This window comes from Ostrea edulis, chromosome 8, assembly GCF_947568905.1.
Source record: "Ostrea edulis chromosome 8, xbOstEdul1.1, whole genome shotgun sequence".
In the NCBI taxonomy this organism is placed as follows: Eukaryota; Metazoa; Mollusca; class Bivalvia; order Ostreida; family Ostreidae; genus Ostrea; species Ostrea edulis.
In genome coordinates this window covers 18229927-18243991 of record NC_079171.1, presented here as the reverse complement: position 1 = coordinate 18243991, position 14065 = coordinate 18229927, and the positions used below count along the sequence as shown (strand labels likewise).

The following is a 14065-nucleotide window of genomic DNA, read 5'->3' as shown; positions in this document are numbered from 1 at the left end:
GTATAAATCTTTCAGCCTGACCGTTAGTGCAAGGATGGTACTGTGCAGATGTTATGTATCTTACTCCGTTCTGGGCCATGAATTGTTTAAATTCTGCTGAGACAGATTGCGGGCCGTTGTCAGAGACTACTTCATTATATATGCATTGACGGGCAAATAAGATGCGCAGAGTTTTACTGTAGCCGATGCTGTTGTAGATGTCATATGGAATACTTCAGGCCATTTGCTATCAGAATCAATCACAATGAGAAACATAGCATTCTTAAAGGACCCTGTATAGTCAATGTGCATTCGGTACCATAGAGTTTCAGGTCAGTCCCATGGGTGTACCGGTGCAGCGGTAGGCTGAGTTTCAGGTCAGTCCCGTGGGTGTACCGGTGCAGCGGTAGGCTGAGTTTCAGGTCAGTCCCGTGGGTGTACCGGTGCAGCGGTAGGCTGATTCTGTTTGGAAAGGCATCCTGTATATAAGCGGCATGTTTGTTCTACGTCGCTGTCGATGTTCGGCCACCAAACATACGATCTTGCATTTGCCTTCATTCTGACGATGCCAAGATGTCCTACATGAAAGGTGAAGATAACGAACAGCGATCAATCTCACAACTCATATAAGCAATACAAAATAAAGAATTGGGCAAACACGGACCCCTTGACTCATCAGAGGTGGGATCAGGTGCCTAGGAGGAGTAAGCATCCTCTGTGGACCGGTCACACCCGCCATGGGCCCTATATCCTGATCAGGTAAACGGAGTTATCCTCAGTCAAAATCAATGTGCCAAGAACGTCTTGCAATCGGTATGAAACACGCCAGACAGCATTTGACCCAATGATAGGTTGTATTGACGAACTAGATGTTAGTCCCCGAGGGTCTCTACAGCCCAGTAACTTAGTACTTCGTTACTAGCTTGAAAATACGGATGTATATTGAATACGCAAGATCGTAAATACCGAGTTAGAGGAACTCTCTTGTAAAGAAGTCCGGAAAAGCGTGCCTATCTTGGGCATTTTTTGTTTATTCATACATGGCATCGGAAGACGATTTAACCTGTGCATTCCACAATTAAAAGCATTTTGTGTGAAACGTCTGGATACAGGAAAAATGAACTGAATTTGGCTCGTGAAGCTATATGTTTTGACGAAAGCTCTTCTCAGCTTCGGGAATTTCCTGGCCAACAGCAGTGGGAAAAAAATCCACATAATTTCCATTAAAATCTATCATTTGTGGATATTTCTGCGTATTAGGTTTCTTTCTTGAATCATTACTACAGTCTACTGCAATGCAATGATAGTGCACCATTGTTAAAATCAGGTGAATCGATCACGACAAAAGTTGCAAAACTGGTAAATAACCAACATGCCCAATTTCTCGCATACTCTGGGTCTCGCGAGACTTTGAAAGTGGAAAGTAAAATTTAAAACCAAGACGGAAAAAGTAGTCGCGATCTTGCGTATTGCTGTTATAAAATTTAGAAATTCATTTCAAAATTAAGGATTATCTCCCTCGTACATAGCTCTTATCCTTGGACGAATTTGGCTCCACTTTTTTGGCATGCTGTTTTTGGCTATATTTAGCTCTAAAACTTCATAGTTATTTCGGCTTTCAAACATTTCGGTTGAGCATCACTGAAGAGACATTATTTGTCGAAATGCGCATCTGGTGCATCAAAATTGGTAACGTATAAGTTTTACATCGTTATAACGACCATAGAATTTGCGAAATGCTGACTTTAATCGAGACTGTTGAAACTCCTGTACCGTCAACTTGTTTGTCAGTAGCTTACCTCGATTTAAAAACTGACTATACGGAGAACAAGCTCTTGCATATCGAATCAGTTTAGATATGTAAACACCATATGCACGTGATAATGGAATATTGCTACATGCAAGGTGAAGATAACGAACAGTGATCAATTTCATAACTCTTATTAGCAATACAACATAGATAGTTGGGAAAACACGGACCCCTGGACACACCAGAGGTGGTATCGGGTGCCTGGGAGAAGTAAGCATCCCCTGTTGACATAAATATGGCAAATCTACTAACGTACAATTTGCAAGTATTTCAAAGTACAATTTTTCAAATCAATATGCAAGATTTCTATGTAGCATAGTTCAGTGCCAGGTTTGTTCAGGTCATGATCCCTGAGACCAGGACGGGGCAAAGTTTTTGTCATAAATCAATCTCTCACCAGAGGGCGTATTACGCTGCGCTACAACACCTCTGTCAACGTCTGAATGTCAAGATTCTTGGCAAAACTTATTTCTACCTATTGCATGATAAAGTATGATTTTACAAGTTTTAGTGTTAAGCTTAAAAATCTTACAGTATGTTCACAAAAACAACGAATTCCATGATTATTCTAGTATTATTGGACGAATGATTGAATGAATATTTATATATAAAACCTTTTAATTCGCTCAGGTGTCTCATATTTACCAGGTTCTGTGTTTATAAAATTCAGACAAGTGTTTGATTTGCTTAGATATGATCATTACAGTTTGATATGCTAAGTTAGTGTTAGTACGTTTTGATATGATTTTTAGACGTTGACAGAGGTATTAGTGGAGCATAGCGGGAACGATAACTCAGGGTAGAGATTGGTCATAAATGTGAGAATGAATGTAACCAAAACTTCGGTCTGGGTACAATTTCTTAAATCAATATGAAAGTATCTTGTGAGTCCAGGGCGAGACCTTTTAAAATAGAGGAGTTTTAAATGACAAATAAAAACATTTGCAAGGAGAATATGCTTTGATAAAGCAATCCATTTTTTAAAAAGTTTGAAAATTCCATGTGATATTTATCTTGAAAATCATGCAATGAATTATGTAAACGGTAACGATTAGATATAATGTCCATTTAGTCGACAAATTCGAATCATGCAGTGGAAATTATAACGTTTGACAATAGGGCAGGTGTAAGATAAAGCGGATCAACAAAGAGTGACCACTCAACACGTTTGCCGATAGTGTGAAAAACTTCAGTATCAAGCAACACAATGAAGTTCGGAATAATTCAGACCATGCTTACAGTTTCTTCTGTTTACGGTAAAAAAAAGTCATTTTGCTTTTTAAATGTATGCCCAGATTGAAAAGGTAAGATTAATATGTATATGTTTCTTCGAGTACCAAATGATTTGGTGCCGAGCGAAGCGAGTGGCGAGAGAAAAGTTTAACAACATACTTAGCACATGTTTCACATGAAAAAGAAAAACTCTTTGTTGTCTCTATCTAATTCATTATAACCCTTCCGTATTTTTACTCCTTTAATCAAGATCATCCGCGTTTATCTTGATTGGTGTAATTTGTATTGTCTGGGTTTGATAATTTGTGCCGTCAAGGGGAGTTTACCTGTATTCAACAGCCAGGTGAGGGTGCACAGTGAGTAGTTTTAAAGTATTATTAGGTTTTTTGGTATATATTCAATATATCTTCATCCATGTTTCAAGAGTGTGTCATGTCATTGCAAATGGGTATAAGTTAAGAACTATTCTTTTGGACATTTACGGCCATGATAGAAAATGCTCCCATGCGTTTCCAAGATATCATTTCAGAAAATGACATTGAAAACAGACTATTTGCGTAATTTGTTTCAAATGATAGATTGCTGGATGTGTCACATACTGTTTTCAAGATGGAGACAGATAGAGAGAGAGTAAACATATCTTAGATAGATTTATATTGCTCTATCAGCATGTTTGATCTCTTGTTTTTGTTGGTCGCCCAAGCCACCCAAATTTTCGTGTTTTTGTTTTAATATTCAATGTTCCATACTACCTAATTCTGGTTCAATAATTATAAATACAATGGCATGGTTACCCAACCATGAAGCTTGGACTTGGGATGTACCAAGTGAATTGGTACACGCAAAAATCTTTTGTTCGAGGTGTGAAACATATACTGTCAGATTATCAGTGCTTCTGCTCCATGTGCCATCTAATCTCGGCTGAGAGTCAGCTCAGCTGGATATTTAGACTGAAACCTTCACAGAATCTTGGAGCAGTCCTTCATAATTCAAGTCTGGAAATTTACATTCAGCTTTGCCCGGTTCTAACAATGAATGTGCACTTAGATGACACTGCTGTTCACCTCAGATAAGTGATTTGACTTTTAAACTAACTCTATCACTGTTAATTTTGCATTGCTTACCTTCCAGGTATGAAAATCTCAAAATGAAAACAGTCACTAAATTGTCCGTTCAAATGAGGATTCTCATAAAGGAATTGTTTATTTCCTGATTTCTTTATTGGTGAAATGTAGTTACTGCCCATACCTACTGTATGAAAGGTGAAGATGACAAACAGTGATCAATCTCATTAACTCCTTTAAGGAATACAAAGTAGAGAGTTGGACAAACACACGGACAGCTGGATATACCAGAGGTGGGATCAGGTGCCTAGGAGGAGTGAGCATCCCGTGTCGAACAACCCCCCCCCCCCCCACCCACCAGCCGTATATCTTGATCAGATGAACGGAGTAAAACGTAGTCAAATCAGCGTGACAAGAACGGCCGAAGAATCGGTATGAATCACGTCAGACAGCATTTGACCCAATGATAGGTTGTACTGGCAAACTAGATAATCATAACGACCATAGAACTTGAAAAATGCTGACTTTAAACGTAGCCTGTTGAAACCCCTGTACCATCAACTTGTTTGTCAGTAGACTGCCTCGATTTAAAAACTGACCATACACAGAACAAGCTCTTGCGTATCGAATCAGTTGAGATATAGAAACACCATGTGCAGGTGATAATGGAATATTGCTACATAAATATGGGAAGTTGACGACGGAGAAGCTGAAGTCCTCCCGTTTGTCATAAAGTTGAGTTGTTAGTATGCCGTTATATTTATTTTCAATAAAATATCAATAAAAGTACGAAGCAGGTGTGGAGGACTCCGTGCTGTCCTTTATTTGAAGTTCGCAGGGATATATTGAATCGACATGTGGATGAAAACGATTATTGCTAATAGATAAAACGTCGTCGATATATCTAGACTTGACAGTTGAAGACAACAGCAAGAGATTTTCCTCTCATGTAGAATCTTTTGAATAAACTCTGCTTCATAAGAATATGAAAAAGGTCAGCTAACCAAGGAGCACAATATGTGCACATGGGAAATCCAACAGACTGTTGGAAGACCTGATCACCAAAAACGTCGAAGATATTGTCAATGAGGAACTCCAACACATTTTGTTTTTATTTCAACTTTAGAGTACTTGTGCGTGGAATTAGAGTGGTGTTTAATAAAGTAGTTTTTGAGATGACTATCAATAATAAAGATAAGAAGACTTATCATGTCTCCCCTTTACCAAGGGGAGACATATTGTTTTTGTACTTTCTGTCAGTCTTTCCGTCTGTCTGTCACAAAATCTTGCCATCGTAATTGAAAAATATGCTCGGCTCCCCAGTTTACAATTAGGTTATCCCTAGCAACACCACTGAGGTGAGGTAAAGTGGGGCAACAATAGGGGATCAAAATATGTACATACATATGAAAGGTGAAGATAACGAACAGTGATCAATCTTATAACTCCTATACGCAATACGAAATAGATAGTTGGGCAAACGCGGGCCTCTGGACACACCAAAGGTGGAATCAGGTGCCTAGGAGGAGTAAGCATTTCCTGTCGTCCGGTCACACCCGCCTTGAGCCCTATATACATGTAAGACCGCGGAACATTCATTGGCAAGCTTGGAAACATACAGCGTCCGTGATTGTCATCCGCTGCAGTCCAAACATTTGATGGCACAAATAAAAAGTACGGACGACCGTGAAAACATTGGATTGAAATCGAAGTTTTTTAAGTCAATTTCAATCCTCTTTGCAACTGCAAAATTGAGTATCAGGTGCAAACATGTGATATCTTCTGGAATGCATAGATGATCATGTAGTAACTTGTAGTCAATCTTAAAAGATATATTTGAATATTATAACCCTCGTAGATTGATTGTAAAAGTAAGTCAAATGAAGTGATAATTATAAGATATGTTTGTGCGCTAACGTAGATAATTTGCAATAAATATGATACATGAATGTAGTGAAAAATCCTCTCCAGAACTCCAAGGCCATGGAAGTTACAAGTAGTAATATTAATATGGAGCGTCCCTATATTGTGTGGATAGAGCAGCAGTACTAGGGTGACTCGGGTGAGCGTTATAGCCCATGGATCTCTCGTAGACTATCGTCCAAAACATTGTTTTGAATATATGTACGCCGTGAAATTATATACATATGTACTGTAGTAATTAGGGTTATATGGAACGTGGATATCGGGCTAGATAGCTGAGTAGTTAGAGCATCTGACTAGTAATGCAGGGGTCGCAGGATCGACTACCGGTCCAGCCACAGATTTTTCTCCTTTTCTATATTACAATATATTATTTTTAATTTGATTTTTAGCTGGCCTCAACACACGACAAAGCCAGTGTAAAGTCATCCCGAATATCTGTCCTCAAACCTGCATCATCACACTAGGGGGTTGTTCTCACTGTGTCACTTCCTGTGCAACAATATTCGGTGCTTCCTTGAATAATCATCAGAGTCCGTCGGGATATCCAAGCAATGGTGGGTCTCCACTGTACAATTCCGTGAACGGGAACGGTGGTGGCTCCCAGTCTAGTGTCCCACTGAGCGGCGGAGGGGGGACTTCTTTCTTGTCACCAAGTTCCATGAATTCCTACTCATCCATATCGGGATCATCCGGTTTAACGAACTATAACCCCGGGAACTTAGGTCCTGTCAACCCATATCTTAATTCCGGATATGGAAGTTCCGCAACTGGAACAAATTACAATCCGGCAAATCCGGGGCAGATGAACGGAGGTGTTCCTTTCGGAGTCAACAGTGGTGTGTTCGGATCCCAGCCAAGTGGGTACAATGGTGGACTGATATCTGGATCTGGGAGTCAGCTTCCAGGGAATCCAGCCATTCCGGGATCAGCATACACGACAATACAGACAACTTCCACCTCAAGTCCAGCTCATACAACTGGTAAAACATGTCAGCTAGCACTCGATCTGTACATGTAAACTAGTCTTATATTTAATTAAAAGGTTTCACGAAGTTTCAAGGTTGATAGTTACATGTAGGATCAAGTGAAACATTATTTATACATACACGTAACATGATTATTTCCAGCAGTTTGATTAACGTGAAACAACAATTGTATATGTAAAATTGAAGGGTAGAAGTTGTACTTAAGGTTTACATACAACTACGGATTTCGGAATGGAAGTGAGAAGCGATCATTTGGGGTCTATATCAGTTTCATTATTGAAGTTGAATAAGAATTGATCCAGGGTTCTCCATCCTTCCCAATTTTACTGTGTTGCAGACTGCCTGGGAAGCATTTCATAAAATATTGAAAAGACTGTACGCGATCGAAGCGCCTCACGACCTTTTTGTTTTTTATTTATATTACAAACAACAATAACAAACAAAAAAAAGAGTAAGAATTAAACATTTCAATAGTTTATACATATATGGTGCAAATGTTAATCATTAATCAATCTTGGTAGAGACATTTTCTATAGTTATCTGGCCCAGAAAATAGATGATTTAAGTAGGAGTCCCAAAATCTGGCATTCAAATAAGGAATATATAAGCAAATCCAAACTACATTTAATTTGATCCAAAATTGCGTTGTGTTGTATGACAGGAGCGTGAAGTTGTCATAAAATTGCCAAAAAATGCAAAAATCAATGAAAATTCTCGGGTTTCACAGCTTTTTTGCAACCCTCGGGTGGAATCACCTTATATTTCATGGCTACTCATAAGAGAGTCTTATAATCCTTCGGATTAAAATATTTTTGCTGGGGACGATCTGTTTCTCAACTCACTCTTTATTCTTTTAAGAGCACTAAGTCCTCTTTCACAATTTACAAAATTTAAACTGTAATGCTTTTAATGTAACTTTACAAAATTTTACCGTGTCGGTGCCGCACAGTAAAACCGCTGATGAAGAACCCTGACTGGGTCAGTATCGTAGAAGGACAGTGCAGAGGAAATCTGTTAGTTTAATATGACGATATTTTGTATACGCTTTAAAAGCAAATCATGCAAATAAATAAATCCTGAAGAAACGAACTTTACGACATTCGATACATTTAAAGTGAATGATAATGAGTCTGCACGTGATAAAGTAGCTGAGAAAGACTGGGGTAGGTCTGCAGAAACGTCATGGAATAATAAACATTAAGATTAGAAATCTACATTATTTATGGGTTTTTTTTTAATTCATAGGAGCTACCCAGACTTGTCGACCAATTTCCTGTTCCGATATCAAGTATATACGTTACATCCATGGGTGTCCGGAGTGCATCAGTGAGTAATAGGAATCCTATACAACGTGAATATTATCTGCTTTTCAGTTCAAGCATTAGTATCTATTCATTCGGTACATTTTGGATATCTATTAGTGTATTAATTTCTGTTCTGATATTTCAGTTCCGTCTTCTATATCGCACACAACTATTAAACCGACAACGCATATAGTGACGTCATCTAGCACCTGCGCCCCCCTGCGTTGTGTGGCGCCATGTGATAAAGGGATCGGAATAGGTCCTGCAGGATGTCCAGTCTGTTTATGCAAATAAAATACAACTCAAAAGGAGTATTGTGTTGAAATACTGACATCGAAATTCCGTACATAAAGGTATCTGATGTCACGAAATTGTCACTCCTTACAGGAAACATAATTGAAGATTTCACAGACGAAATGTCCAAATACATTTTTATAATTATGCATAGTAAATTCAGCTGTTATCTTGTCTCTGTACTTACAGTAATTTGATTTTAAAAAATTTCAGTCGGAGTTTCTTTCACACCTTGTTTATTTTTATAGTAGATACCGATATTGATAAGAATATGAAGTGACTACAGACCTTGAAATATGGATTTTAAGAAAAGAGAGATCACATATATTAAAGAGGTATGCTAATTTGATGTAGATGAAAAGTGGAGGATATGTACAACAATATTTTGAAGTTGAAAATTTTCAAATTTACTTTATTTTGTCAAAAAATACAGTTTTAGTAGAAGGTGATCTGAAAAAAATTTAAAACCTCTGCTGGACTCGAACCTGCGACCTACAGTTCAGCATTCGGTATTCTAACATACTGAGCTACTCAGCTAGGTATTTAAATGAGAAAAGGAAAAGTCAAATATTGCTGATATAAATTTTTTCATCCATGTTTTAAAGGAAGTCAGCCATTATGACGATGTAGAGTACTACCTTAATCCTAAACAAGAGGCCCAAGGGCCTAGAATCGCTCTTCTGATAAATTGTACAACCCCACCATTTCTATTCTTAGCCTCTTAGTATTCTAAATCTTTAGTTAAATCCTAAGAATTCAAAAAAAGTAGGTTAATGTGACCTACGTTTTGGTTTACACATTTTGAGAACCCAAGAAATATCAACTGACAAAGTTTGATGATTTTAAGCCAATTAGTATCTGAATATTGAAATATAGCTGTCAAATTCCAATCGTAGGTCATGGTGACCTACTTTTTGGTCAGCGAACTCCGAACATGCAAGACCCATCAACTGACAAAGTTTGATGACTGTAGGTCAAATAGTATCTGAAATATATAAATATAGCCGTCAAATTCCAAAAGTAGGTCAAGGTGACCTACTTTTTCGTCAACACCCTTCAAACATGCAAGACCCAACAACTGACAAAGTTTGATGACTGTAGGTCAAATAGTATCTGAATTATATAAATATAGCCGTCCAATTCCAAAAGTAGGTCAAGGTGACCCACTTTTTGGTCGACACCCTTTGAACATGCAAGACGCATCAACTGACAAAGTTTGATGACTGTAGGTCAAATAGTATCTGAAATATATAAATATAGCCGTCCAATTCCAAAAGTAGGTCAAGTTGACCTACTTTTTTGGTCGAAACCCTTCGAACATGCAAGACCCAACAACTGACAAAGTTTGATGACTGTAGGTCAAATAGTATCTGAAATATATAAATATAGCCGTCCAATTCCAAAAGTAGGTCAAGGTGACCTACTTTTTGGTCGACATACTCCGTAGACTCAAGATGCATCAACTACCAAAGTTTGATGATTGTAGGTCAAATAGTGTCTGAAATATAGTACTTTAGCTGTCAAATACCAAAAGTAGGTCATGGTGACCTACTTTTTGGTCGACACAAACCGAAGACTGAAGACGCATCAACTGACAAAGTTTGATGATCCTAGGTTTTACAGTGCCCAAAATATGCATCTAAAATTGAAAATGTGTAATTTGAATATCTGCAAAATTCAAAAAGTAGGTCACTGTGACCTACTTTTTTTATAAATATGTTTCAAGGCCTCAAGATGCATCAACTTACAAGATTTGATGATTCTAAACCTCTCGGTATTTGAAATAACAACTTAAAATATATCTATAAATGATAAGCCATAAAATTCAGAAAGTAGGTCACGGTGACCTATTTTTCAGTTGATGCATTTCAAGGTCCCATGATCCACCAACTGACAAGTTTTGATGATCATAGGCTTCAAAGTGTCCAAGATATGCATCAAAATCAATTTTAAAATAAATACCTGCAAAATTCAAAAAGTAGGTCAACGTGACCTACTTTTGAGACAACTTGACACAAGGTCCTAAGATGCATCAACTGTCAAAATTTGATGATCCTAGTCCTTATAATGACTAAAATATCAAAGATTTAAGGAAATATAAATTTAGGTCAACTTTGAAGTGACCTTGAGACCATACCCTTTGCCCCAGGGTAATGCCTTGAACAATTTTTAATCTACAACATATCTTCATCCTTATGTGTAAGTTTGGTGATAATCTGCCCAGTGCTTCTTGAGAAGAAGATTTTTTAGCAACCACTACTTTTGTTTGTATTTTCCTGATTATCTCCCCTTGTTAAAGGGTCACATCCCTCTATTTAGTATGTATGAAAGCCCTTGGGCCAATGATACCCTGTAACAAATTTGAAAAAAGTTGGCCAAGGGGTTCTTGAGTTATAGCCCTTTTTCTAAAAAGTTTACGCACACCGCACAAATGGCCATAGCATTAGCTCTTTGAGCCTTCGGCTCAGAAGAGCTAAAAAGAAACACATAGTAGTAATATTTCGCTGAATCTTTTCAAATAATAAGTTCATACATTTAGTTTTGGTTAAAATGAATGAATCTCCTGCTTACTTCATGTTATACACAGGCAAATGTGCCTCAGGTGAAATTCACGTGAAAAGAGCATCAAATGTGAATTCACACGGAAAAAAAATCATGTGAAATTCACATAAAATTCACGTCAAAAGCTATTGTTTACTGCATATATATTTTATAGAATTTGAGGACAATAAAACGTGTTTTGATAAAATCTAAAAATCGGTCTTTTTAACTCTCGATTGTTGTAATTTCCTAATTGACGTTCACGATTCAGACACCATTAGTTTATCAAATGCACGAGTTCATGATATTTGATTGCGTTGTCTTTTTAAGTGTAAGATTCGCTTGAGAAATGCCGTGTCTGATTGATGCTAAACGCAACAACGTAATTGGACTACTTGAAACAGGTGTGTCACAATTTGCAGTTAAAAGAGATTTCAATGTCGCACCATATCTCGCCTATTTACAGCATTGTTCAACAAATGATCATCATAGAGCAAGTAGACCATGCATGACGTCAGCAACACAAGATTATCTGAACTTAAAATATTTCTATGCAGACAGAAATATCCACCAAAATTAATTGAAACAGCTATACAAAAGGCTAAAGAAACTTCCATCACAGAATTGCGAACTACTAAACAATATGAAGAAACCAACAACAAAATTCCTTTGAAATTCGTTCTTACACACAACCCGAGAAATCACAACATATTCAAAACAGCCAAGTAGTTATTCCCTATTCTTCAACAATCAGAAACATTAAATGACCTCATTCAGCCCACGGATATACTCCACAGCAGACGTCAACCACCAAATTTGAAAAAAATTCGCACTAAAGCCAAATTTACATCACACCCCGAAAAACCAGCAGTCTTCAAATGCGAGGATCCACGATGCGGTACTTGCCAATTTATACAAACCGGCCACTCCATAACTTTCAAAAACGGAATGAACTTCAATGTAAATTCAACTATGACGTGTAAATCTAAAAATATACTTTATTGTATGACGTGCCCTACATGTGGAGAAAACTATATAGGTCAAACAGGAACCAAATTGGCTGTCCGTGTTCGTGTACATAAATAACAGATCAGAAATCCTACAATAAGAAACACACCGTGTAGCGGACATTTTGATTCGTGCGGGGAAGGCAGTTTTTATATTTTTCCATTTTACAAAGTAAAAGAGGAAAATGAACAATTACGCAGAGCCAAGGAAAACTATTTCATAAAACTGTTTAAGCCGAAACTAAACTGTTAATATTTTTACTTCATGTTATTTAACATGTACATTTTACATAGAATGTCTCCTCACAATCATGACTGTATTATGTTTAACGTTGCCCATATAACGTCACGGGAATGACGTCATTATGGAACTTGTTTACATTGTTTAAAACTCTACTGACGAGCCCGCAGGGCGAAAGCGCTGTAGATAAAAGTTTGAGTATTGGATTTTATTTTTTGACTTTATATATATATATATATATATATATATATATATATATATATATATATATAAAGCACTAAAATTCAACAATACAAAACATCCAAAGTGTTGGATCTAATAGTAGATTCGAGGTCAAATAAATAAGGATATAAAAAGCACTAAAAATTACCAACGACACGAACAACAGTGAATTGTCAAATTTATCATGACAGTAGTGGTTATTGACCATAATACTCAATGAACCGATGTGGAGAGAAAAACCTAGGAGAAATTATAGATGCATAGACTGAGGTCATTCCGCCCCAATGGCATGAACAAACCCAATGACTTCACGAGAATGAATGTGACCTAGCTTCCCCATGTTATTACTCAGTGTTGTTCTGTTGGTTTTAACTTTCTATATGCCACGGCATCATCATCAGCAGTCAATTTTATTTTTTTTGATTTATTATTATTATTTTTTTTTTTTATATAATATCCTTACTTAGTCCTCTTTATTTTTTCTCACATGTTTACTATACTCCAATGCCAGATTGGATTAATTTATTTTTCGATTTAATCTTTCCATATCATTTTATGATTTTCATATTTTATTTTTCATCACAGTTCAATACTAGTTATATAGATTTACATCTCCAGGTACGAAATACTCATTATACGCCGTCATTAGAACAAGTTAAGGATACTGATTAGTTAACTCGTTCTTTGTTTTTTACTTGATCCAGTGTTGGACGAGACAGCTCGATGGGAACATACTTTTCTATTGCCACATATTACACATGATAATTTTAATATGTAGACGTTTTATATGTTATCAACTTTTGTAATTTAGCTGTAGTGTTCATGTTCTATAGGTGAAATCGGGTATCTGACTAGTATATATACACGTTCTATAGGTGATATCCGGGTATCTGACCAGTATATATGCATGTTCTGTAGGTGATATCCGGGTATCTGACCAGTATCTATACCCGGATATCACCTATAGAACATGTATAGATACTAATCAGATACCCGGATATCACATATAGGACATGTATAGATACTAATCAGACACCCGGATATCACCTATAGAATGTGTATAGATAATAGTCAGACACCCGGATATCACCTATAAAACATGTATAGATACTAGTCAGATACCCGGATATCACATATAGAACATGTATAGATACTAATCAGATACCCGGATATCACATATAGGACATGTATAGATACTAGTCAGATACCCGGATATCACATATAGAATGTGTATAGATAATAGTCAGATACCCGGATATCACCTATAGAATGCGTATAGATACTAGTCAGATACCCGGATATCACCTATAGAACGTGTATAGATACTAGTCAGATACCCGGATATGACCTATAGAACGTGTATATATTCTAGTCAGATCCCCGGATATCAGTTGATATATAGTTGAATTTCAAAAGTGGTAAACATCGGGACAGTGTGTTATCGTATCATTTTATTTG

General features: G+C 37.0%; 1 protein-coding gene across 1 annotated transcript; it reads left to right on the top strand.

The window, feature by feature from the left end:
• The first annotated feature begins 2939 nt into the window (after nucleotides 1-2939).
• Nucleotides 2940-8770, top strand: LOC125661923 (loricrin-like). The gene is made up of 4 exons (XM_048894086.2): nucleotides 2940-3045; nucleotides 6402-6992; nucleotides 8244-8324; nucleotides 8448-8770. The coding sequence occupies exons 1-4, from the start codon at nucleotides 2997-2999 to the stop codon at nucleotides 8594-8596; spliced, it is 870 nt and encodes a 289-aa protein (XP_048750043.2). The 5' UTR covers nucleotides 2940-2996; the 3' UTR covers nucleotides 8597-8770.
• Nucleotides 8771-14065: the final 5295 nt, after the last annotated feature.

Coding starts and splice junctions, on each gene's coding strand:
- LOC125661923 (XM_048894086.2), top strand. CDS start 2,997: ATGAAGTTCGGAATAATTCAGACCATGCTTACAGTTTCTTCTGTTTAC. Junction 6,993..8,243: donor AAGTCCAGCTCATACAACTG/GTAAAACATGTC, acceptor TTTAATTCATAG/GAGCTACCCAGACTTGTCGA. Junction 8,325..8,447: donor TGGGTGTCCGGAGTGCATCA/GTGAGTAATAGG, acceptor CTGATATTTCAG/TTCCGTCTTCTATATCGCAC.